General features: G+C 45.5%; 1 protein-coding gene across 3 annotated transcripts in view; it reads left to right on the top strand.

The window, feature by feature from the left end:
- NF1 (neurofibromin 1) overlaps positions 1-27618 on the top strand; it is a 419128-nt gene that overhangs the window by 149357 nt on the left and 242153 nt on the right. For all 3 annotated transcript variants that reach the window (XM_073589728.1, XM_073589727.1, XM_073589726.1), the window contains exon 29: positions 12401-12536. In XM_073589728.1, the coding sequence (XP_073445829.1) occupies positions 12401-12536 (136 nt within the window). The remainder of the gene's footprint in view (positions 1-12400; positions 12537-27618) is intronic.

Genomic DNA, 27618 nt, shown 5'->3' with positions numbered 1-27618 from the left:
TGCAATATTTTTCACACAATTGTAGAGAAAACACACACCAAAGCGGCAAAGTATGGACGCATCATTAAGTCCCCGTTACACACAGTGATCTCGCTAGCGAGATCGCTGCTGAGTCACAAGTTTTGTGACGCAGCAGCGATCTTACCTGCGAGATCGCTGTGTGACACTTATCAGCGACCGGCCCCCCTGCCAGGTATTGCTGATCGTGCTAGAATGGCCTGGACATTGTTTTGATCATTGGTCTCCTGCTGGCCAGCACGCATCGCTGCGTGTGGCAGGTGGGAGATCAGCGTGCTGGACAGTGGTAACCAAGGTAAACATAGGGTTTCTAACCGCCGCGCGGAGCTTAGAAACCTGATGTGTACGTTAGATACCAGTGCGCTGGTGCAGGGAGCTGGTAACCAAGGTAAACATCTGGTTTCTAAGCGTGGTGCGGCGCTTAGAAACCCGATGTTTACCTTGGTTACCAGCTCCCTGCACTAGCGTGCTGGTATCTTAACGTAAACTGCGGGTAACTAAGTGACGTGTGTCGCTGTCCTGATCCCTGGTGAAGCTGCCTTTTTGGCAGCTCACTAGCGATCATGTAGTGACACGACAGCGATCCTGACAAGTTCATATTGTTGTCGGGAGCACTGGTGAGTCGCTATGTATGACGGGGCCCTTATAGAGCGGTAGTCACGCTTGTTGATTATTATTTTGCTGCAGGGTCTGATTCAAGAAACCATACAAAAGAACACATTTTCTTACTCCCTCTGTGAGTTCAAAGAAAAAAGTGTGGGGAAATTACCATGAAATAACTTTTCTGGAATATGTCTGTTCCTCTGCTTTTCCTCTTGAAAAATAATGAATAAATAGTCAACTGGGTGTTAAGATTCCCCTGTCAAAGGGATGTGTCCTCACAGTCGCTGTACAGTTTGATGTATGTAGGGACACGCTCTAAACTGGAAACACCTACTTGACAATTTATTAATGCATTTCTAGGAGGGAGACTCTAGGAACTGTACATTCAAAGAAAGTTGCTATGGACTAGGCAGTAGATACACCAAAACAGACATGTCAGACGTGATCGCAGCTCCACATTAAATTTAAAGTTAGATATGGTTTAAAAATAGGTTCCTCCCAATTCTGTGTTTTATTGCTGATAAATGCTTATGGGTCCCCGACACTAGAGTTGGGGATACAAATACAGCTCAGCACAGCTGCCCTTGGCAATTTTTCAGGGCCCTGCCTCTGGTGACCGGGTACTAATAAGCAGTTATTCCCATCTCTGACATGAAAGTCAAACATGGGGAATTACCCTTTAAAAATGTTAACTTTTCAAAGCTAGTTTTCATAAAATGCATTTTTGGGTCCAATTTTTTTTCCATTTAAAAAAAAAAAATCTGAGTGCTACTGCCAATTGGTACTATTTCTGGAACATTTTTAATTTGATTTTTTATTTTCTTCCTGTGCCCTCCGGTTTCAGTTGTGCCTCCCAGTAGTAATGGTGCAAGTATTCCCTTCAAGCAGCTGGGCGTTTACCATAGAACTTCTCAGAAGGTGTGGCCGAGTTTTGATTGGTTAGCATCACAGGAGAAAAAGCAAACACCCACACAGTTCAGTGGTACACGCCCAGTTAAAATTTGCATTAATTTCGTTTTGGGAGAGCAGGACTTTACTCCCGCACTGTTTACTTTTCCACTTTGATGTTTTTTTGTAGTGGTTTTACTTGTTTTCTAGATATAATTCGCAGCCAGCAGCACTTTCAGTTTGTGTGGTGTTTCTAAATTTTACTCTGATATTGATGTAGGCCATGTCCAGCAGAGTAAATATGAGGTCTGAAATGATATTTATGACATGGAATGTGAGAGGTATAAAACCCCCCCGGAAAAAGATCAAAGTTTTCTGGCAGATCAGACATTACCTCCCTCACATTGTGGCCTTGGTGGAGACGCGTCTGACCATGGATACAGCCCCGTGCGTGCAGAAGCCTTGGGTACAATGGTCTGTTCATGCATTCCATACAAGTTACTCGAGAGGGGTTTCACTGCTGATACACAGAGATGTTAGATGGGAAGCCAGGGTGACCCGGAGGGATCCTGAGGGTCGATTTGTCTTCGTATATGCATCAATAAATGCCAGGAAATATGTAATTTTGTGTTTATAATCCGCCTCCGGCTAATTTGTCCATTCTTCAGAAGGCGGTGAGTTTCACCCTAAATTATCCGGACGCGGATGTTATCTGTATGGGAGACTTTAATATGGTTATGAACAATTGTCTTGACAAATTGAGATTGGATGATTGAGTAGCTGGGGGGTTCCTTCGCCGACAACAACCGAAATGTCGTTGTTTATGGAGGGTAGTGGGTGGCTAGATTTGTGGAGAGTGCGGCACCCTGAGTTGAGAGAGTATACCTGCCACTCATCCACTAAGCCCTCCCTATCGTGCATAGATTACATATTCGGAACCAGCGATCTGGCGATGTGGGTGGATAGTGTGGAGCATGGTAGTAGAGGGATCTCTGACCACAGCCCGGTCATCCTCAGACTCAAGTACGGGCAATTATATAACAGGATGGCTTGGAAGTTGAACCCTTTCTGGCTGAAATTGATACTAACTCCCGATAGAACAATTGATCAACTGCATTGTTTCATTTTGTCTCACCAGGAACCTCAGGATATTAATATATTTTGGGATGCCCTTAAGGCATATCTGAGGGGGTGCTTGTCCTCCCTTATCTCTTTTATTAATCGGGTAACCTCCAGAGAGGATGAGGTGGTGGAACGGCGATTGAAGGATTCAGAGGCTGCATACATATCTAACCAAACCAGTGGCAATAGGATTGAGTGGTTGGCGGCCCAGCGATTATACACCCAGCGTATAGACACTAAGTCTAAGCGCAAATTATTCTTTGCACGCCAATCCTATTTTGAACTGGGAAACCAGGCAAGTAAGCTTTTGGCCTAACTGGTGCGCCAACATAATATCTCTAATACAATATTGCAGATCCGTAAGTCAGATGATTCGTTGGTGTCTTCAACTGAGGAGATTCTTGGCTGCTTTTGTAATTATAAGTCGTCATATGAATCTAAAAGTGGCTCTGATAATCTGGAGTGTTTGGATTACTTGTCGGATGTAACATTCCCTACCTGAGAGCCTAATCAGCAAGCCTTTATGGACGCTGAATTCACTGTGGAGGAGATAGAGAATGCCATAACGAACATGGCCTCTGGGAAGGCCCCTTGGCCGGACGGGTTCCCTATTGATTTGTATAGGAAGTACCGAGACACATTAACGCCACTTTTGAAAAAGGTATTTCGGGGAATATGGGAGGGGGAATCTATGCCTGAATCCTTTCACGAGGCCAATATCATAGTGCTTAGGAAGGAGGGGAAGGACCCTTGGGAATGTGGTTCCTATCGTCCCATATCGTTAGTAAATGTGGACTATAAAATCTTTACTAAGATTCTCGCCACCAGATTAAATTCGATTATACTGAACCTTATACATCCTGACCAGAAGGGCTTTATGCCTGGTAAGAGCACTTCAATTAATATCAGAAAGTAGAGTCCAGTCAGTAGTTCAATACAGTTCTCTAATGCCAGACAACAAATGGGCATTGGCATCGTTAGATGCCGTCAAGGCTTTTGATTCTCTTGAGTGGCCTTTCCTCTCCGCATGCCTATAGAGGTATGGCTTCGGTGATAAGTTTATAAAATGGGTTAAAACACTATATATGAAACCTAAAGCCTGTATTATTGTGAACAATTCCATATCCGAGTCCTTTTCATTACACAGGGGGACCCGTCAGGGGTGCCCCCTTACCCCGGCCCTCTTCGCCCTTACGATTGAGGCATTGGCAATACGTATAAGGTCTTCCCCTGGCATTAGGGGTATAGATATAGCGGGTCGGGTAGATACCATAGGTTTATACGCAGATGATATGGTGATATTTATTCGGACTCCCATGACAGCACCACGAGAGAGGGGATCCGCCCTTTAGGAACAGGAAACCTACAGATACAAAAAGGGCGGCACCTCTCCCACGCATCAGTTGGTTTCCTGTTCCTGAAGGGACGGGATCCTACAGAAGACCAGGATCCCAGGCCGGCCGGCCGATACAGGTAGCGGGGGGGTCTCCTACCTCGGCCTGGTGCGGATCCCTGGAAGACGCCACGGTGGCCCAGGATGGGTAGCACGGCGGTGGCGTAGTCAGCAGGGAGCGGCGTCCGGAGGATGTCCGACTCCAGAATAAAGGCCGCCGCCGGTGAGTATGTTTCCCCCCGGGGGCCCCCGGATCCGGCGGCGCTGGTGCGGTGGCCGGCGCGCTGCGGGGGACGCTGCGACCGGGGAGCGCGGTATCCCGAAGCTCCCGGGCGTCCCGCGTGACTTCCGGTCGGGCGGGGTCGCGGTGACGTCAGGGGGCGGCCGGAGGAGGTGCTTCCGGGTCGGCGGCGCCACTGCGCATGCGCGAGAAAAACAAGATGGCGGCGCCCATCGCAAACGCCGATGAGCGTCGGCTCTCCGGCCCGGTGCGGCGCCAGCTGGGGAAGGGAGCCCTATTAGGGGGGGAGGGGCGCGGCACGCATACTGCTGTCCGGAGGAGGGGTATATAGGCAGGACCCGGGCAGGGTGCCTTGCCTTGGCCACATTATTGCGAGCAGTAATGGAGAGCGAGCAGGAGCAGCGGCAGCAGCAACGACGGCAGCAGCGACAAACATCTCTGCCGCCCCTGGATGACCTTCGGCAGGTCAAGCAGAAAAAGAAAGAGTCACGTGACAGTGAACGTGCGGGACGAAATGACCAGTCCAGCCATAAAAGCTCCTCTAAGCAGACAGGAGCATCGTCTGAGAAGAATCCCCCTCATCCTCCGGTACTTGATAGTGGCACTGGTAAGTGATCTTCGTGAAAGTTCACTCAGTGACGGGGCCCCCCTTCTGTGCTTTATTCTAGGGGAAGAAGACTTCAGGTAAAACTAAACACAGGGAATGCGCACTCTGTGCATGTCCATTACCGGACTCATGCCCCAAAAGATTGTGCCCCCCCTGTATTCAGCAGACAGTGGCGGAAGAGTCGCCCGCGGTAGCAGCGAGTTTGAGAGACATTGTTAGGGCAGAAATGAAGGAAACCCTAAAGTCACTGTCCCAGCCGGAAACTATAAAGGGCGGGGTCCCGGTGGAGTCCGATTCCTCGGCAGAATGGAGGAGAAGTAGAGACTCCCAGGCCTCATCTCCCTCGTCCTCCTCAGAAGAAGAGGACTCTGGGCGGTTTTGTCTGCCTCTTGACCGGGTAGACAAGCTGGTCAAAGCAGTCAGAGGGACAATGGAAGTAGAGGAGCCTAAGCCCCAATTATCCATGCAGGATGTCATGTTCAGGGGGCTGGAGCAGAGGAAGCATAGAGTCTTCCCGTTAAATCAGAAGATCCAGGATCTAATCCACAGAGAGTGGAAAAAAACGGATAAAAGAGGGTCGCTACCACCAGCCCTCAAACGCAGATATCCCTTCGACGATCCGGCAGTAAATACTTGGGACAAGGCCCCCAAATTAGATGCGGCCATTGCAAAGGCATCGAAAAGATCCTCGCTGCCCTTTGAGGACATGGGATCCCTTAAAGATCCCCTAGACAGGAAGGCAGACACCTTCCTTAAGAATACTTGGGAGATGGCAGCCGGTTCCTTAAGACCAGCAGTGGCGTCAACATGCACAGCCAGGTCCATGATGGTCTGGTTGGACCAGTTGGAGTCACAATTAAAACAGGGTACGTCAAGACAAACAATTCTTGGGGCCCTACCAACAATCCAAGAGGGAGCAGCCTTCCTAGCAGATGCCTCGGCGGATGCAGTAAGAATGGCAGCCAGAGCAGCAGGTCTCTCTAATGCGGCTCGTAGAGCCCTGTGGCTAAAGTGCTGGCAGGGAGACATTCAGACCAGGGCGAAGCTTTGTACTATTCCGTGTGAGGGGGAATATTTGTTCGGCGCAGTCCTGGACGAACTGCTTGAGAAGGCTGGGGACGACAAGAAAAAATTCCCAAATCTCTGGCCTACATCCTACCGACGCCCATTTGGTAGAAGGAGATTCCGTCTGGGGAGAAGGCCCAATTCTTCGCCTACTAGAGACCGTCCCAGATGGGAAGATAGAAGGAGAAGAGGTATGGGCTACATGTTTAGACGCTCGTCTAGAGATCAAAAGAGACAGAATCAATGACTAGCAATTCCCGTGGGAGGTAGACTATCATCCTTCCTTCCGGCATGGTCACAGATTACAAATAGTGACTGGGTGCGCAATGTAATATCCACCGGGCTTAGATTGGAGTTTACCCAGGTCCCGCGGGATACCTTTAAATCCACTCCTTTAAGATCTTCACCCCTTGAACAAGCAGCTTTAGAAGCGGAGGTCTTGAGCCTATGCCAGAAAAACGTCTTGATAGAGGTTCCGGAAGCTGAGAGAGGAAGAGGGTTCTACTCTCCCTTATTCCTGATCCAAAAACCTGATAAGACATTTAGAACGATCATTAACTTACGTTTCCTTAATAAGTTTTTGGTGAACCGTACTTTTAAGATGGAGTCCATCAATACGACAATAAAAATATCGTTTAAAGGGTGTTTTATGGCAGTCATAGATTTGAAAGATGCGTACTATCATGTACCTATCCATGCAGACTTCCAGCAGTTCCTGAGGGTGGCGGTTTCAATAGACGGCACAGTCCGTCATTATCAATATAGAGCCCTTCCCTTTGGTCTCTCAGCAGCGCCCCGGGTATTTACAAAGATAGTGGCCGAAGTGATGGCGCATTTACGGGAGGTGGACATCCTGATTGTTCCATATTTGGATGATTTTTTAATTGTAGGAAAATCAGGGGGCCATTGTACATCCCAGATAGAAAGAGCTAAGTCCAGGTTAGAAAACCTCGGATGGATATTAAACTACGAGAAATCCCGACTCCAGCCCTCAAAAATACAAAAGTTTCTAGGCTTACTATTAAATTCAGAAACTCAGCAGTGTCTATTGCCATTGGATAAAATGCAAAAGATACAGCAGCAGGTTCTTCGGGCGGTTGATAATCCTTCTATGACCCTCAGACAGGCCATGTCCCTGTTGGGATCTCTAACCTCATGCATCCCAGCAGTTAGGTGGGCACAATTCCATACTAGAGCCCTTCAGAAGGATGTCCTATTTAATAGCAGGGCCTTAAGACACTCCTTACAAGGTCGACTGTTGCTAAGCCCCTCGACTGTCACATCGCTTAGATGGTGGCTCGATGATGAGAACCTAGCCTCAGGGGTGCCCTGGATAACGCAGATAACCCGTGTTATAACCACAGACGCTAGTCCCTTCGGTTGGGGGGCCCATATGGGGGACATAGTGGTACAGGGACAGTGGGATTCGGATACGGAGATCTCATCCAACCAAAGAGAGCTATTGGCGATAGAGCAGGCAGTCAAAAAACTCATTATGTACCTACAGGGCCATCACGTGAGGATACTCTCGGACAACCAGGTAGCGGTAGCATATATCAACCACCAAGGTGGAACCCGCTCCGACGCCCTGATGCGGACAACAGAACGTCTCCTTCAAATAGCAGAGGGAAGTTTTCTATCTTTGACGGCGCTCCACATCAGAGGGAAAGACAACGTAAAGGCAGACTTTCTAAGCCGCAAGGCTCTAAAGCAAGGAGAATGGGCTTTGAACAGGGATATTTACCACCAGATTGTCCGCAGATGGGGTCGGCCAGAGGTAGACCTCTTTGCCACCAGAGAAAACAGAAAAGAAAAATCGTTCTGCTCTCTGAATCCCAGGGAAAATCCACTAGCAGTGGACGCCCTCCTGATAAGATGGAACTTTTCTCTGGCATACGCCTTCCCGCCATTAAATCTTCTACCTCTGGTAGTAAGGAAGATCAGGGAAGATCGGGCAAGAGTCATATTAATTGCCCCCTTTTGGCCCAGGAGGACCTGGTTTGCATGGTTAAGGACCATGTCTGTATGCGATCCCTGGGTGCTGCCGAACCTTCCGGATCTCCTCTACCAGGGGCCAGTCAGCCACCCACAAGTAGCGAGACTCCATTTGACGGCGTGGTCTTTGAAAGGTCACTGTTAGAGGATAGAGGGTTCTCCAAGAAGTTAATTGATACCCTCCTAAAAAGCAGGAAATTGACTACCACTAACATTTATGCTAGGACCTGGAAGCGATTCCTGTCCACCTTTCAGTTTGACACCAGAGACGGAATTCCCACGAAACATATTCTGGAATTTCTCCAGAAGGGTCTCGAATTGGGTCTCTCCACAAGTACATTAAAAGTACAAGTTTCAGCCTTAGGGGCCTTGTTTGCATGTGATATTGCCAATAACTATTGGGTAGCAAGGTTCATCAAAGCAGCGGCTAGATCGAGACCCATACACAAAGACAGATGTGTACCTTGGGACTTAAATTTAGTCCTTACGGCCTTGACAGAAAAACCATTTGAACCTCTGGATTCGGCCTCATTAAAGATTATATCTCTTAAGGCAGCTTTTCTAGTGGCGATAACATCCGCACGTAGAGTGAGCGACATACAGGCACTTTCCAGATTGCCCCCTTACACAGAGTTACAGGATAGAGTAATCCTAAGGCCAGATCCAGCATACCTTCCCAAGGTAGCATCACAATTTCACAGGACACAAGAGATAGTTCTGCCTTCCTTCCTCCCTAATCCGACCAACCCTAAGGAGCAAAAACTTCAGGCATTAGATATTAGGAGATGCTTACTTAAATATTTTGCAGCCACGGATCCTTGGAAGAAGGAGAATGCATTATTCCTATCCTTCCAAGGTCCCAGGAAAGGTTGTAGGGTATCAAAACGCACATTAGCGAGGTGGATTAGGGAGGCTATCTCTCTTGCCTACACAGCAGGTGGAGGTCCGGCTCCGCAGAACCTGAGGGCGCATTCCACTCGTGCCATGGCATCATCTTGGCAGAAAGATCTGGAGTGTCAATTGATCAGATATGTAAGGCGGCCACCTGGTCATCTCCTTCCACCTTTTTTAACCACTATCGATTAGATATGGGTGCCTCTTCAGATCTCACCTTCGGGCTAAGGGTGCTGCAGGCTGTAGTCCCGCCCTAAATTAGTTTACATCTCTGTAATTCTCTCGTGGTGCTGTCATGGGAGTCCGAATAAAGTATTAAGTTACGTACCGGTAACGGTATTTTTCGGAAGCCCATGACAGCACCCTTAGTTCCCTCCCTTGTTCACATATAGGGGTGCACTCCTTTAGAAGATTGTCTACAATTTACGGTATGTGGGAGATGGTGTAAAAAAAAATATATATATATTTCTGCTATATAGGGTAGATAGGTTGTATATATTATATGTTGTGTACTAACCATGGTAGCCTCTCAAGCTCTGTAAACCAACTGATGCGTGGGAGAGGTGCCGCCCTTTTTGTATCTGTAGGTTTCCTGTTCCTAAAGGGCGGATCCCCTCTCTCGTGGTGCTGTCATGGGCTTCCGAAAAATACCGTTACCGGTACGTAACTTAATACTTTATGGATGAGGAGGAGGAAACTTTGCCTCAAGTGATTGTCACCATAGATAGATTCAGTAAATATTCGGGCTTATATATAATTTGGGAAAAGTCCCCCCGATGCCCCGACTTGAGGCTCTTTCCTCGCTGTCTACTGTATCTAGTTTGAAATACTTAGGTGTTCATATATCCCATAACAGCACGCTCGACTTACAACTTAATATCTACCCATTGCTGGAACTGGTTAGTTAAATTTGCAACCTGGAGAAAATTACCGCTGTCTGTGGCCGGACGCATCAACCTGATTAAAATATTACTCCCCAAACTTAGCTATTCCCGTCAGCACAGTGCTGTAATGGTACCTAAGTCCTTTTTTGTGAATCTTAATTCCCAGGCCATATCTTTTATATGGGGGAAAACCAGACCCAAACTTAAATTGTCCACTCTACGGAGGCCTAAAAAGGGAGGTGGGGCGGCGCTACCAGATTTCTTTCTATATTATTTGGCTGGACAGGCTAAAGCTCTCAGTGAATGGATGCCGGGTAATGATCTCCCTAATTCTGAAAGTCACTTGCTTCACGCTGCAAGAACTGATTGCCCACTGGGTTTCCTGGAGTTAGAGAAGCCTAGTGTCCCTCGTTTACTACCCCTGCTCCGTCTGGCATGATTAGTATGGAGGCAAATTAAAAAAGTGATTGGATTTAAGGATATCATAGCTGAAATGCCCCTATGGAAAAACGCCTATTTTCCGATATTACTAAATCACCCGTCCACTGATTTTTGGATTCAACATAATGTCTCCCTGATAGACCTGTACGATCATGGGACTTTAATGTCTTTCGAGCAGATACAAGCTAAACATGATGTCCCGAGATCTCAATTTTTCCGCTATTTACGACTAAGATCTGCTCTTCAGTCGCACATAAGATGTGTGGGTGTGGGCCGAGCCATTTCATCCCTACCATTGATAGGAATGCTTAATTCACAGGGTCCCCAGGGCCTTATCTCCTCTTTATATACGTACATGCTGTCGGTGGGAGCAGAGTCTGCCATAAGCTCAGTTAAAGGGAAGTGGGAAAGACTCATCCCTAATACGCAGGGAGAGGAGTGGGAAGAGATCCTGGAGTCTCTGATCGGAGTATCACCATCTATTAATAATAGAATGATACAGCTGTATATAATAAACCAATCCTATTTGACTCCGTTGCGACTTTTTAAGATGGGTCGATTCCAATCATCAGAACGTATGCGATGTCGCTCGCCAGATGCTGATTTTATTCATATGGTGTGGCAATGTCCCACTATCCTACAGTACTGGAAAGAGGTGACGCTATTCTTGTCATCACTGGTGCAAACTCCTGTCCCTCTGGAGCCACTGGTCTGCTTGTTTGGGGTATGGAAAGGATGAAGATTTGGGGTCACCATGTTGGGATATTTCTACGTGAAATGCTGTTTATGGCACGGAAAGTATTGGCACTACGGTGGATGGGTAATTCATGTCCCTCTCTCAGCACCTGGATTGACCTAGTAAACACGATTGTTCCATACGAGCGCACATTATATCAGAACAGGGGATGCCCGGGTAAATTTGAAAAGATCTGGGAGAAATGGAATTCTTCTCATCTTACATTGTAGAATGGAGACATTGCATGTGAGACACTATGGTGAAAGACAGTAGGCTGCGAATTGGTAAATAGTTGATATAGTTGTAGTTTAGTTTAGGAATTCATAATCGATCTGCATCATCTAAGCGACATGATAGAGGCCTGTGAGATATGATTGATTTACTTATTTATAATATATAGGCCGTTGTTCTTTGTATATGCTTGGGGGATTTTACATGTATTACCCGTATATTAATAGTGTTTATGCTCTGTATAATGTTCATAACCACAAGCAAATATGTATGCTGTACATTACATTCTTTTTATTGTTTTGAGTTCAATAAACGAATAAAAAAAAAAAATTTGCATCAATATTACTGTAGGGTATAACGTTGGAACAAAAGGGCACAGAAGAAAAAGAAAAACTGTTGAATAATCAGTGCAGCAGAGTCCAATTTAATTAGGTACCCTGTTCAAATGAAAAAAAAAAAAATCCAATGTAGTCGTTTTTTTTTCTGGGAGCTTTTTCTGACTGTAGAGTTTATCTTCATCTATTTATTTTTTTCTGAAGCAGATTTATGGCTAAGTAAAGTTTGTGATCATCGATTTAGAAGAAAGAATCGGCGTCACAAACTTTTATCAGAATATACTTAGTGACGGATTGACTGTTAACTCATTCTGCAATCAGCTATATATTGTTAGGCTTTAGGGCTGTAGAAATTGAACCTTTCAACATTTACAGTGAAACTGTATTGCAAAAATGATTTTATGGTTTTTCCCTGAAAAGCATGCATCTTAAGTAAAAGCAAAATTGCCCTTTGAGGTGTACATATCGTTGAACCACCTAAAAATGCACTCCACGCAAAATTTCTATCCCCTTAACTTTTTCGTATGTGTATAATATAGTGCAGGTGTGTATTAAGATGCTTATCATTCACCTTTCCCTGGTATCCAGTGGTACTGGATCACGTGGCTTTCTCAGTGTAAGCCCATGGAGTCTTGTTCATCCTCTCCAGAGGCTTAAATTGATGAAAATAGCACTGCCCCAAACAGTCCCTATCTGAGCTGGGAAAGTTGTGCAGCAATAATGTGATCCAGAAGAGCAACTGTGGAAACCTGTAGGCTGCAGTTGGGGTAAGTATTAATGCACCTATATTGATACAGTAGTATGCTGGGAATGTTATAAGCAAAGCTGTATAAATACTGCACTTTTGTAAACCCATGAAGCCAAGCCCTGTAAGGTCATGCTGCATTTACATTCCCTTTTCTAAAGCTATCTTTTCTCCTAATTTGGGATTGTGATGTACTTTGAAGGTTGGATGGAGTGGAAGTCCTTGAAGAAAATCAACGTTGTCTTCTGCAGATGACTGAGAAATTCTTTCACGCCATTATTAACTCGACTCATGAATTCCCTACCCAACTACGGAGTGTGTGCCATTGTTTGTACCAGGTATGTGAAACAGTGTGCAGAGTTCTAAAATGGAGAACGAGGTTTTTGTTTTTTTGCTTTGTGTTTTTAATTTGTTCTTATATGTTGCAATTGTTTTTCTTTGTTCTAGATACTTTGCTTTTCAGTATATAAGTTTATTTTCAGTATGAAGTTTATTTAACATTGTGTTTTATAGATGGTTGTTTATGAAATATACCAAATAGTGTTCGTCTTCCACAAATTCTAACTTTGTTCCATTTACAGGTTTAGGATTTATCAGAAAAGGGGTTTCACTTTTGAGGTTTCTTCTGTTGGATTAATTACCAAACCACCAAGTGGTTAAATTGTTTTGCTTCACACCGGATCTTTCTTTGACTTGCACACAGATTTGCAAGTTTAATGGATTTCCTAGGTGGCGGTGTGAAAATCTTGTCATGTGCCTCCTACGTAATTCCCTTGATGTATGCTATATGGCCGGGTCAGTAATCTGTAACCATTGGACAGTAGTCCTGCAGATATTCTAGCCTTTCTTCATGATTTGGTCCTCCTTTGGAGTATCCAGTGTGGTACGACATCATTCTTACATTGTGACGCACAAACAACATTGTGCCAGCCCGGCTTATCAAAAGAAGAGCTGGTAATGTTAGGAGGTAAGGTGATTTCCAAGCCTCCTGTCCAGCAGTTTACATGTTGCTGACCTGGTCAACAGGACGGAGTCCTGCAAATTGATTCTCCCATCTTTGGTGAAGAGATATATTAAAAAGGAAGTGAATAGTTTTGAAGTTGATGGGTTGGAATCAGAAGACATTGGCAAGGCTAATAATCTAAAACTTTAAAAAGGGAAAGATTGTGATAACTAAATGACAGATCAACTCCACAGCTGCAGGACTTATGGTGTGTTCCTAGTCTTTATTAGAAAGTAGTTATCAGAAGTCGTACGAGGCAGGACAATTAGTGAACCAACAAAAGGGTTATGACTTATGAGCGCTTCACGGCTCAGTGTTAAGAAAGCAAAGACAAACCCATCTTGTTCTATATAAAAGCTACTATAGCACAGATTGCTCAAAAATATAAAGGTGTTTTACCAAGATTGAATGTTGTCCTCTAACTTACTAATTGTTGCGGGATCTGATCATTGAGAGCCCTACTAATCTGAAGAAGGGACTCTGCAGAGTCCCCTATAAATGGCGATAAGGTTTATCATGAGCCCCTGCTCTGCTCCATTCATTGTCTATTGGACTGCCAAAGATAAGAATTCAGTATCAATATTTTCTATTAGTCCCATAGTCAGTGAATAAAGCAGACATGTGCAACACTCCACATATAATAAACCCTGCCACGCTGAAAAAGTTGTTCAGAAATAGTTTGGGAAACATGCAAAAGGGCTCAGAATGTTGACTAATGGTATGTTCACACTGGGCGTTTTTGCTGCGTTTTTTATGCTAATTTTCAGCTGCTTTTTACAGTACCAGCAAATCCTATGAGATTTCAGAAATCTCATGCGCACCCTTAGGTTTTTTTGTCATCAGGATTATGTGCTTTTCTGCTTTTTTTGGACATAGAGCACGTCACTTCTTTCAGCATTTTTGCAGCGTTTTTCACCCATTGGCTTGAATGGGTGTTGAAAAAGCACTGCAAAAATGCAGGTATCATTATTTGCAGCATTTTTGCTGCTGAAATGTCATGGACATTATTATGGACAAAGAGACACAAGTTAGCCCAAAAAAACCGCACAAAATACTGCACCTAAACCTGCGTTTTTGCCGCAGCTTCTTTCCTGCCAAGTCGTCAGGTTTTGCTGCAGAAAAAAAGCAGCAAAAACGTCCAGTGTGAACTTACCCTTAGCCTCCAAAATTAACCAGATCTCAATCCACTAAAGTATTTGTGGAATTTGCTGAAAGAACAAGTCTGATCCATGAAGGCCAAAACTTGCAGGACTAAATGAGCTGATATTTTGCTACTACATGCCACAAGATACCTTAGATCTTCTAGAGTTCGTAGCTTGATGGATCAGAGTTGTTTTAGGGGCATAAAGGGAGCATGCACAATATTGCGTAGGTTGTGGTCTGATTATGGCTGATTGGTATGTATACCTTATAAAATTTGTTTGTGATTGCAACGTTTGCGCTTTGCCATCTAAGCTGCAGCACTATGTTCGCAGCCTCGCTTTCAGTGATGGATTGTACTTATTTAGCACTCAGTAATCCTAAGGTATATTTATAAGTAAAGTTTAAATTTTTATTGAAACAATTTTTCTCCTACACCTCATTGGGGGACTCAGAGACAGTGGGTGTTATGCTGCTGGCCACTAGGAGGACACTAAGTAAACCAGAAAAAAAGTTAGCTCTTCCCCTGCAGTATACACCCTCTCGCTGGCTGAGATTTCTCCAGTTCTTACTTAGAGTCTATAGGAGGCACTTGGGTCTGGTTTCAGATCCCATCAGTTTTATTTTATTCTTGATTTTTCATTTTTTAATCAACGGAGTGAAGGGGGCGACAGTTCCTTTCTACGGCCTGCTCTGCCCCGAACCAAGAACAGGCAAGCACGCGGAGTATACCTCCCCGTACACTTTCCTGCGACGAATGGGGCTGATTCCTCTGACAATGGTTCCCTTACGGTCGGTACTCCACAGATATGAGGGCAAGCGCAACAGGACGAAGCACAGGAGTGCATGGAGAAGGACTTGAGAAGCGCTTTTCGATGCCCTGAATCAGCCCCAGAGCTCCATCCCCCTACCACAGGGTGGATCGATTGAGCAATACCCCTTTAAGACCTCCTCTAGCTCTGCTACATCGCCCGGAGGATCAGACACCTGCAGCTGGTAGACCCCGGACAGCGCGACCTGCCTGAGCACAGGAGTGGAGGTATAGGGTCGGGTCCTTGCCCCCGGGAGAAGTGCTGACTTGGCGTCAGCGGCGGTACACTGGCGCTTACCGCGGGGAGGCCAGAAATTGTCACCGGCTTTTCCGGCCTACTAGGCCGCAATTTGAATAGCGCCGCCCTCGCTAGCGCTGCTCCCTCCCTGCCCCCGGCGCCTACCGTGGGTAGGCCAAAAACTTAGTCCCCGGCTTTTCTGGCCTCCTAGGCCGCAATTTGAATAGCGCCGCCGGCGCTAACGTCGCCGCCCCCTTCCCCTTGGAGTCTCTCATTCCTTATGAGACGCGCAATTCTAATCTCGGGGTCCATGTCTTTTACCTCAGCTGCCGTTAACCCTTTCAGGAGCACTATGCCTGCTCTGGACAGCCGGATACCGGGTGACACCACAGGGCCACCGCTTTCCTCCCGGGGGACACAGCACAGGACCGTGGGTAAGCTGCATCTGCCCTCAGATTAAAGCTTATCCCCTTCCCGGCACATTCCCTGCAGCTGCAGACACTCTGCCGTTAACCCTTTCAGGAGCGCTATGTCTCAATCTAAGGAGGCTAAACGGGCTGCTAAAAAGCACAGTGTTTTTTACCGTGTGTACCACTTGCAAGTCTGCCTTACCCAGTAAACAGACTAATCTGTTATGCACGGCCTGCTGACGGGCCTCCTGCGTTTAGTACCCCTGAGTGTGCTGCATCCCTGTCACGGTCGGTGGAGTCTCTGACCCAGGCTATATTCTCCCTCCGGGAGGGCTCTATGTCAGAAAGCGTCCTTACCTCCCGAGGAGGGCTCTGGCGTCGGCCGGGAACCGTCCACCAGCAGGGGCCATACTTGTTCAAGGGATGGTCAGGTCTATAGAAAGCTGACCCATGACGTGTCCCCTAGTCACATTCGCACCTCCGCATCGGTGACTCCTGTCTCTTGCTCTCCCTCCCCTGAGGTTCACAGTGAGCACGATTCTGAATTTGAATCTAACACGTCAGTCCCTCAGAATCCCCCAACTGATCAAGAGTCGCTTGATTCTTTTATAGAATCAGTCAACAGGATTCTGAAGTTGGATGAGGATAATGTTCCCGCTCCAGCACACCCTATCTTATATAAGAAAACAAAGCAGGTGCGCAGGTTATTTACCAGCCATCCAGAAACATAGGGATCAGCCATCTAAGCCGTTCACAGGGCAAAAGTCTACTCTGGCTAAATACCCTTTTGCTCCAAACCTAATGAAGAATTGGTTACAGTCCCCTCCGGTGGACCCTCCTGTATCGCATCTTGCTTCTAAAACGCTCCTATCTGTTTCTGAGGGTTCCTCAGTCAGAAACTCCTCCGATCGCCAAATTGACTACCTTGCCCGTTCAGTTTTTTGAAGCTTCAGGAGCAGCGCTTTTTTCGATCTTCCGCTGCAATTTGTGTCACTAAGGCAATGGCCGCTTGGCAGAAGTCTTGATTACTTCCTTCCAGGGCACCAATCTTCCTCCGGAGGCAACCACTGTCGCCAGGCAGATAATTCACGCAGCAGACTTTGTAGTAGACGCTTTTTTTTTATGCTGCCTATTGCGCGGCTCAAACTGCCGCTAATGCGATCTGCATTATAAGAGCCCTATGGCTCTCCGGCTGGCTGGCGGATGCCACATCTAAAAGATCGTTGACTTCTCTCCCTTCTCAAAAAAGTTGTCTTTTTGGAGAGAAACTGGACCAGCTCATTTCTGATTCTACCGGGGGAAAAAGTAAATTCCTTCCTCAACAAAAGGCTTTTCGGCCGTTTCGCAACCAACAGCCGACATGGATCAGGTCGGTCCCCTCGCGGAGACAGAGGCTCCCAGGTCTCATACAGACCTAACCGCTCTTGGAAACCCAGGCCTAGGGCTTCTGGATCTAGGGGAGCCAGATCTCATAGATCTACCCAATGACTTGTTGTGGTATCCGGCGGACACCGGCAAAGTTGGCGGTCGCCTACTTTCCTTCAGCCACACCTGGCTCGTGGTCGTCCACGACAAGTGGGTCAGGGAGCTGGTGTCCTCTGGATACAAGATAGAATTTTCTTCTCCTCCCTCCAACTCGTTTTTTTCCTTTCCTCTCCCCCCAAGAAAAAGACAAGAGCCTTCTTTCGGGCTGTTCAGGCTCTGCTAAGGGACGGAGTCGTCATTTCGGTCCCTCCTCACGAGAAGTTCAGGGGATTGTATTCAAACCTTTTTGTGGTTCCAAAAAAGGATGGGACGATGCGACCCATTCTGGATCTCAAACTGTTAAATCAATTTGTCCGGGTACGGCGATTCCGAATGGAATCTCTCCGATCAGTTGTCGCTTCCATGGAAAAAGGAGAGTTCCTAGCAACCATCGACATCAAGGACGTTTACCTTCACATTCCGATCTGCCCGTCCCACCAGCAGTTGCTGCGGTTTGCAATTCACGAGGAACACTTCCAGTTTGTTGCCTTGCCCTTCTGACTCACCACCGTCCCCAGGGTCTTTACCCAAGGTCATGGCGGCTGTCATGGTCATTCTCCACTCTCGAAGTGGTGATGTTACCGTATCTGGACGACCTGCTCATCAACAGTCCATCCCTTCCAGCCTGCAAGGAATCCGTGGATATAACAGTAAATACACTTTCTCTCCTGGGGTGGAAGATAAACTTCGGAAAGTCTTTCCCAAAACCTGCTCAGCAGATTTCCTTTTTAGGAATGATCTTGGACACTTACTGCGGGTTAGTAATTTTCCCTCCAGAAAAGACACAAGCCTTACAACAGGCAGCGTGTACTCTTTCCCGACCAGTTTCTCATTCCATTGGTTTCAGCATGAGAGTTCTTGGAAAGATGGTGGCAGCGATGGAAGCAGTTCCATTTGCACAGTTCCACCTCCGTCCCTTACAACATGCGTTGCTGTTAGCTTAGTACAAGAACCCGTTCTCCCTGGACCGTCGGATCCTTCTGTCACTGCGGGTCAGGCAAGCCCACAGGTGGTGGACACTGAGGTCCTCCCTGAATCAAGGGATGTCTTTTCTCCCAGTAAGATGGTTGGTAGTAACCACCGACGCAAGTCTTCTCGGCTGGGGTGCGGTTTTTCGTCACCACACGGCACAAGGTCGTTGGTCATCCTGAGAGTCACGTCTCCCCATCAACATTTTGGCGATACGAGCGATCAGATTAGCTCTACGGAGTTTCCACTATCACCTCGCAGGTCACCCCATCAGGATCCAATCCGACAACGCCACGGCTGTAGCGTATATCAACCGCCAGGGAGGTACCCGGAGCAGGATGGCCATGCACGAAGTGAGTCACATCCTCCATTGGACCGAGACCAACCATTCGCCCATCTCAGCAATCCACATCCCGGGCGTAGAAAATTGGGCGGCAGATTTCTCAGTCACCAAGGCATTGCCTCGGGAGAGTGGTCCCTTCATCCGAAAGTCTTTCAGCAGATTTGTCCCCTGGCGACTTCCAGATCGCATGGATCTACTCTCGCAGGGCCCGATTTACCACCAGAACTCCAGGGCCCTGTCTTTGACGGCATGGCCGTTGAATCCTGGTTTTTAGCACAGGCTGGGTTCTCTCACTGTGTGATTTCTTTTTTTTTAAACCAGTTATTTTTATTTAGGTTTCAAAAGATTTTAAACAATAAACAGTGGATATCAATATACATGTAACAATTCACATATCTTGTAGTAATACAATCAAAGCCATACCCCCCCTCCCCCAATACTCCTTGTGCCGGGTATACTTGAGAGTCTTAGCAATCATATCACCGCCATCCAGGCGGACCATATTTTTCCGAAAGTTCTTTCACCATGCCTTCGCCTGTAAATGCTTTCCTCTAAATGCATTACCGTATGTGTCTGAGCAATAAATTCCCTCCTAGTGGGGCTCACTGTGTGATTTCAACCATGATTAGTGCTAGGAAGCCTGTGTCCATGCGCATCTATCACTGCACCTGGAAAACCTTCTTTTCGTGGTGCAAGGATCATGGTTGATCACCTCTGGTGTTTTCCATTCTGGCCATATTGGAATTCCTTCAATTAGTTACATAGTTACATAGTTTTGAAGGCTGAAGGAAGACCTTATGTCCATCTGGTTCAGCCTATTTTTAGTGCAGCTGTAATGCATTGTTGATCCTGGGGAAGGCAAAAAACCCACAGAGTAGAAGCCAATTTTCTCCATAGGGAAAAAAATTTCTTCCCCTAAGCTGGGTCAATCATCTACCTATAATATTCTGTTATTCGTAACCTTCTATACTGTTACTCACAAGAAAAGCATCCATTCCTTTCTTAAATTCATTCAGTGAGTTGACCATCACCACTTCCTCAGGAAGAGAATTCCAGAGCCTCACTGCTCTTACCGTGAAGAACCCTCTTCTATGCTGGTGCAGAAATTGTCTGTCCGCCAAACGAAGAGAATGCTCCCTTGTTCTTGTCACAGTCCTTGGTACAAACAGTTCATTGGAGAGATCTCTGTATTGCCCTCTGATATACTTGTACATATATATTAGGTCTCCCCTAAGTCTTCTCTTTTCTAGAGTAAATAGACCTAATTTTGATAACCTTTCTGGGTATTGTAGTGAACCAACTCTATTTATCATTTTAGTAGCCCGCCTTTGAACCCTTTCAAGTTCAGTAATGTCTTTCTTGAGCACCGGCATCCAAAATTGCACACAATACTCCAAGTGTGGTCTGACGAGTGATTTGTACAGAGGGAGAATTATGTTTTCATCTCGTGTCCCCAGACCTCTTAAAATCAGACCTCACGCTTAGCTCGCTCAAGGGCCAAATTTTGTCCTTGTCAGTGCTTTTCCAAAGCAAAATTGCCACCAAACCTCAGGTCAAGACGTTAATTCAAGGAGTTTCCCATGTGGCGCCTCCTTATAGAAGGCCATTGGAATCATGGGACCTTAACCTGGTTCTCGGGGCCTTACAGGAGGCTCCTTTCGAACCGCTGCAGGACGTGTCACTGACGTCCTCTCATGGAAGGTGGTCTTTCTAGTGGCAATTACGTCAGACGCGTTTTGGAATTGGCAGCCCTGTCCTGCCGTTCTCCGTTCCTGAGTTTTCATAAGGACAAGGTAGTTCTCAGGATGTCCCCGTCGTTCCTGCCCAAGGTCGTCTCCTCTTTCCATCTCAACGAGGAAATTGTTTTGCCTTTCTTTTGTCCAGCGCCAGTCCATTGCATTGAGAAGGCCCTCCACACCCTGGATGTGGTTAGGACGCTGAGATGGTACATCTCGCAGATGGCTCCCTTCCACAAGTCAGATGCCCTGTTCATGCTTCCAGAGGGGCATAGGAAGGGTCTAGCTGTGTCAAAAGCAACACTAGTCAGGTGGATTTGCTTGGCGATTCAGGAATCCTACCGTGTCAGGAACACGCCTGTCCCAGCAGGGATTAAGGCGCGCTCTACCCAGTCAGTGGGCGCCTCTTCGGCCATTCGGCACCAGGCCTGGGCAGAACAGGTCTGCAAGGCTGCGACTTGGTCCAGTCTCCATACTTTTACAAGACATTACCAAATTCATTCTCAGGCCTCTGCGGATGCAGCTCTCGGCAGATGGAGCCTGCAATCGGCAGTACCTCAGTGTTGACTCAGTGGTACATGGGGTATTAGCAGATGTATGCTCCCCACCCAGGGACTGCTTTAGGACGTCCCACTGTCTGTGTCCTCCAATGAGGCGTAGGAGAAATAGGGATTTTTGTGTACTCACCGTAAAATCCTTTTCTCCAAGCCAGTCATTGGGGGACACAGCACCCACCCTGTTTAGCCTATTGGCTCACTGTAGCATTCTTAGTCTTTGACATAGCTATGGTTATTGTTGACTGTTTATGCTCCTACTGCTTTTTTCACCGAACTGGAGAAATCTCAGCCAGCGAGAGGGTGTATACTGCAGGGGAGGAGCTAACTTTTCTTTCTGGTTTACTTAGTGTCCTCCTAGTGGCCAGCAGCATAACACCCACTGTCTGTGTCCCCCAATGATTGGCTCGGAGGAAAGGATTTTACGGTAAGTACACAAAAATCCCTATTTTTTAAATCATTAGAGCATAACAGAACACAAATTGAACAGGAAAGAAAAAGCGTGGGAGAGGGGCAATTATAATACTATATTCATAGACCAATATACTGCAGCATCTTAGGAACATAAAAAAATAATGATGAAATGCCCATAATGTATTGAGATTTAGTTATTAAATAGATTTAGAATAATCAATAATAAGTAGTTAATATTATATAAGTGTTAGGTAATAAATATATACTAATGAAAAGTACCAGGGTTAAGTGACACCAAACAGATTGAATACCTCAAACAACATTCACTGAATAATTCAGATCCATGTAATAATCTAAAGTGGTAAAGGAATAATTCATTAGGTATCTGCTGTAATATAAAGTGACAGGTGCCCAAAGTGGCTGGTGCTAAGAGGAGATGGATTGAATACCAATATAGTTAAAGTACTATAGTAAAGAATGATGATGCATACCCACTCTCACCACTGTGCCAAACCCGCATTTTGTCAAAGCGTTGACCAGGGACACTTGCGCCTTGCCCTCTTAGCTGCAGCAGTGTGTTTGCAACCTCGCTTTAGTGATGGTTTGCACTTGTTTTAGCACTCAGTAATCTTAAGGCATATTTATATGTGCAGCAAATAAATGTTACTTATCTGCATTGTGCTATGAAATAAAAAGCTACATAAATGAATTTACCCTTTGTCCAATTATACTTGATGTTGATGTGTAGCATCTACGAAACAGAAAATTGTCTCAATTCTTCTTTTTTTTTTTTAATTTTAGGGTTATGTGTTTCTACTACCTATGTTAGTGTCTTAGTCTTGTTAGAAACTGAGTATGTAATCTTTTCATGTTAGGGCCAGATCACACTGCGTTTGTGTCTCAGTCCAAACGCTTCTCAAATTTTTCAACGTGTCAGTTTTATGAAACTCTGGGCTAGGTCTGTGCCCCTTTTCTGCGGTATCCACCTTTTCAGAGTTGCAAAGAAGCAACCTAGTAAATTACATTGATGTGTACATCTGAAAAGATGGATACCATCGATATCCATTAGTTGTAATAAAGAAGACTTACACTGGACCATAGCATTGCTCCCCACCCCCAGCAAGTGTGTGACCGAAAGAAGACAAAGCCTTTATATAAGCATAGTAACTCATATTTTTCTCAGTCTTAGTAGCCTAAAGAACCCATCTTTCAGAAGGGAAATCGCCATAACTCGTGGGCAGTCAATTTCCCCCATTCTTTTTCAAATTCAGCTAATCCCCCTCTTTTCACATAGTTTCCTAACAGAATTAGGAGATTGAGTCCCTTAATCACTTCTGCAATTCTTGCCTATGACCTTCCTTACATGAAATAATTTAGCAACTGCGAGCTGTACCAGGAGTGTTCCCAAGAGCCCCCACACATCCCAGCAGACAAAACTTGGTTTCCAATGGAATCTGAATGTCTTATATTCTAATAATTAAATCCTTCACCTCTCCCCGTAATTCACTCGAACATGGACATGATCGGAACATATGCTTCAATGTCGCTACTTCCTCATTACAACAAGGGCATTGAAGGAATGAAAGTAGCCCTCGCAGTATAGATCTTTCACATACTCCAACACCTTTCTTTCCCAAATTGTTCCAAATGGGTATATACTGTACACATCTAGATATACCTACTAAATTCGTACAAAATCATCCATGTTTTATGTATAAAAGACCAATTTGGTTTCTGCATAGAGATTAACCTATGAACTTCAAATATCGTCATCAAACAGTCCCTTCCACCCAAATATCACAGCAGTCCCCTCCTTCCACCCCCTTCTTGTCTGCCACCCTGTTCCTTGGGTAACTGTAGCTTCTGTAATTTAATTTTTGGATTATCCCATTTCCATTTCAGGTCCCTAAATAAGTTATACATCCTATTAAATCAGTGTTTTGGTGTTTGGAAGTTACTAAACCTCTTCACTAGCCCTTTTCATAATTCGCGTTGGGCGAACTCCTGGATGTTTGGATTCAGCCACACAGTTAAAAAAAAAAAAAAATTTAGTTCGGGTACCAGAATAGTACTCGAACCGAAAGATGAATGGGGGGCCCGAACATCCATTGTTTGCCATGCTGTTATCTGCATGAGAGAGCAGCAGACACTGGCTCTGATCAACGGTATGATCATTATGGCTGGTCAGAGCTCTGCGGCTTCCTCTGACAGCGTGAGCCATCAGCTGTGACCGGAGGTAAACCTTCGGTCACAGGTGTCATCTGATGTGCGTACTACTCCCATCCTACTCCTGCTTTCTCTGATAGCAGCGAGAGCAGGCGGCAACTGATAAAGTATTCATCAGCCTGCGCTATAAATAAAAAAAATAATTAAAAAAAAGCATGAGTTCCCCCCTAGTTTTAATAACCAGCATGTAAAAAAAAAAAAACCTGACAGCTGCAGCTATCCCTCCCATTTTTGACAACCAGCCAAGCTAAACCAGACATCTGTGGGCTAGTATACTCAGGCTGGTAAGGGGCCATGGATCTTGGCCCCTCCCAGCCTAAAAATTAGCAGCTGCCCCAGAAAAGGCACCTCTATTAGATGCACCAATTCTGGCGCTTTGCCCAGCTCTTTCCACTTGCCCTATGGTGGCGGCAAGTGGGGTTAATAGTTGTGGGGTTGATGTCAGCTGTTTTATGGCCGCTGATAACAAGACCACAACTTAGTAATGGAGGAGAAGTCTCTATAAGACACCTTTCCATTACTAACCCCATAGTCAAATTGTAAATAAACACACAGCCAGAATCAAGTTCTTCATTTGAAATAAAAATACACACCGTTTTACTTTTTTTTATTTAAAAATAACAAACACAGTGATACTTGCCTAACGCCCATTCCATGGAAGCCCCGTCTCTTAGCCCTGTCTCCGGTAGCCCCATATCTACAAATATCTCCAGGGCTGTCACATTGTAGAAGGATCATTTTTATTCTCATTTGCACAAGGAAAGACTAGAAGCAAGGGGATGAAACTGAATGGGAGGAGATACAGATTAGATATTAGAAAAAACTTTTTGACAGGGTGATCAATAAGTGGAACAGGCTGCCACGAGAGGTGGTGAGTTCTCCTTCAATGGAAGTCTTCAAACAGAGGCTGGAATGATTTAGTGAATTTCTGTTTTGAGCAGGGGGTTGGACCAGATGGCCTTTCCAACTCTACCATTCTATGATTCTTGTAGAAAAAAAAAAAGGAAATAAAAAAATAAAAAGCAACCATATTCCTCAGCTGTGCAACATACTTTCCCATGCCGTAATCTATGTCTGCGATAAGTGGTTTTCAACGTGCACGGTGCCAAAATGCGACCACGGGAGAATGAGCTGCTGTGAGTACAGCGGCAGTGACTAGTGGAAACTTTATCGAAGTTAGGACAGGTCACTAAGGATGTGTTCCCATCTCAATTCACTGTCAGCTTGGCCCCTGAACTGCAGTGACATCACCGCTTTCACTGTGAGAAAGTCTCACTGTGCTGCGCTGAACTCAGTGATTTCACAGAAATGTTTTCTTTCTGTGAACTGTGTTTATTTACCATTTTGACCTATTAGTAATGGCGAGGCATTTAACTGTGCATTTTCTTTGGCAGCTGTTATTTTTTAGGCTGTGGGAGGGGCAATATCTGTCTGCTTTAGCTGGGCTGGTTCTCAACAATGGGGGGGGACCCCAAGATGTTTTTATTTAAAAAATTAAAAAAGACAAGGGGATCCGTCTGTTCTGGTTAACCAGCCATGAATAAGCTGACAGCTGAGGGTTGCAGCCTGCAACTGTCAGTTTTGCCATGCTGGTTATCAAAAATAGACGAGACCCCACTCTGGCTGATGAATATTCCCCATCAGCCGCACCTCCTCTCGCTGTTATCTGCCAACGCCTGTGACCGTAGGTAAATTTTTTTTTACTGTTGGTCATAGCTGCTGGCTAACACTGCCATCATTTATTTTTACCAGTCTGCGTGGGAGCCACAGCACTCTGACCAGTAGAAGTAATCATACTGCCAATCAGAACCGCCAGTGTTTCTTGCGCTGTCATGCAGATGACAGCGTGGGAAACACCTGATGTTCGGGGTGTCGAACCTGAACAGTAACACTGACTTCCTGGAAAAGTCCGTGTTTGGGGTTTGTAAACGAACAGTAGATATTCGTTACGGACCCCGAACTTTACTGTTCGGTTTCATCAATCTCTACTCATAACTCGTAAGATTTGTAAACTGCTGGAAACGACCACAAATTGGAATTTCAAGGGTGTCTATAGTTTACCAAGATATGGTCATAAGTAGAGATGAGCAAATTTGTTTGGATTTTGTCCCCAAATCTGATTGACATTCGAGCAATATTCGTGCCGAATGTATGTCTTATTGGTTCCGAAATATTCGGTAATTTCTACTCCCATTGACTCTAATGACGTTCGGCTGTGTTCGACGTATATTGCAAAAACAATATTCGATTCTGATTGTATTCGGAACCGAATCCTAACAAATTCGCTCATTTCTAGTCATAAGTGCTTTTGCTCCATTCAACGTGTAAATCTGACTACAAAATATTTTTATTGATTTAATCCTTTAACAATGAATCAACTTTGTAGTAGGTTTACACTAATAAATAAAAAGATTTTATCTACAATTTGTGTACACATCAGTTGATTTCCGTAGTCGTTCTGTGCTGAAGGCCCCATCACACTAAGCGAGATCGCTAGCAATATCGCTAAAGCGTCACCGATTTTGTGACGCAGCAGCGATATTGCTAGCGATAATGCTAGCGATAATCGCGCGAGAACGTCCTGGGCCTTTTCATTTCGGCTGCATCCTGCTGGCGCCAACGAGCGACGCATGGATGCGGGCGGGAGGACGTCTTCATCGCCGCGTCTGACAGGTAAGTAACGACCGCTGCTGCGTTGCTACATCGCTAGTGAGATCTGCCTGTTTGGCAGCTCACTAGCGACCACTTAGCGATGCACCAGCGATCCTGACCTGGTCATATCGTTGACGGGATCGCTGGTGCATCGCTAAGTGTGACGGGGCCTTAAGAGTCTCTTTAAAGCGAACTTGTCAGCAGGATTATGGTCAGTAAACTACATATACTGTCAGGTTGGCGCTGTTACACTGACTAAACAATAACCACAAGACCGATTTAATCAACCAAGGTATAATTTTAATCTGTATTTGGAGTTTTTAGTTAATGCTTTGGGGCGGGCCTGTGGTGGGAAGAGGTATTTATGTGGTGCTCTGCTTACATATTCATCCTTATGGGCTTATGACAGGTCACTGCCTGCCTCCTATTTTACATAATGCATATAATATTGTTGGCTTAGAAAAAAAAGTAAGTTCAGCAAAATAGCGGCACAGTAGCATCTATGGCTTACCAATAGATGCTACTGAGCAAGCACCGTTGCCATTTTGCTGCAGCCAATTTTTTTTCTTTCCTCCAACCAAATGGTGGATAATACGCAGTGGCAAGCGATAGATGCTATTGCACATGAACAAGAGCCATTTTGCTGTAGTTAAATTTTTATTTCTAAGACCGCAATATTATATGGGAAAAGGAAAGGTGTCCAGCTGTAAGCAGAGATGACTAAAAAAAATGAATTTTATTAAACAACCTTAAAAAAAAAAAAAAGCAAAACATTTTAGTCAGGCACCAGCACACCATTGAGGAAGATCGACGTGTTTCAACCTAAGTCTTAGTCATGACTAAGACTTAGGTTGAAAAGCGTCAATATTTCTCACTGGTGTTCTGATGCGTGTTCTGATGCCTGTCACCTTGTTTTTGCATTTTGTTAAGGTTGTTTAATAAAATTCATTTTTTAGCCACCTCTGCTTACAGCTGGATACCTTTTCCTGTTCATGTTTAGTTGCGGCTCACCCCGATCCGTGCTGGGCGTTGGTCGGTTTAGGGTAATCACTACACACCGGTAAGCTGACTTTCTCTTCTTTTTTCAACAATATTGCACTAGCTGAAGAGCCCGACGTTGCCCGGGCATAGTAACGAACTATGGTTAGTTATAACAAATTATAATGATTATATCTATATATAAAGCTGTGTATAGCCCCGCCCACTTCGCATAGCCACATTCACTCTAATATCCCACATCATCCCGTCAGCCAGAGCTACCGGACTACTACCCCTAATATCCCACATCGTCCCGTCAGCCAGAGTCAAAGGACTACTACTCCTAATATCCCACATCCTCCCTTCAGCCAGAGCCACCTGACTACTACCCTAAATATCCCACATCGTCTCGTCAGCTATAG

Source organism: Dendrobates tinctorius, unplaced genomic scaffold (assembly GCF_039654945.1).
Source record: "Dendrobates tinctorius isolate UK_male_01 unplaced genomic scaffold, ASM3965494v1 ptg000112l, whole genome shotgun sequence".
NCBI lineage: Eukaryota > Metazoa > Chordata > Amphibia > Anura > Dendrobatidae > Dendrobates > Dendrobates tinctorius.
This window is presented reverse-complemented; position numbering and strand designations above follow the sequence as displayed.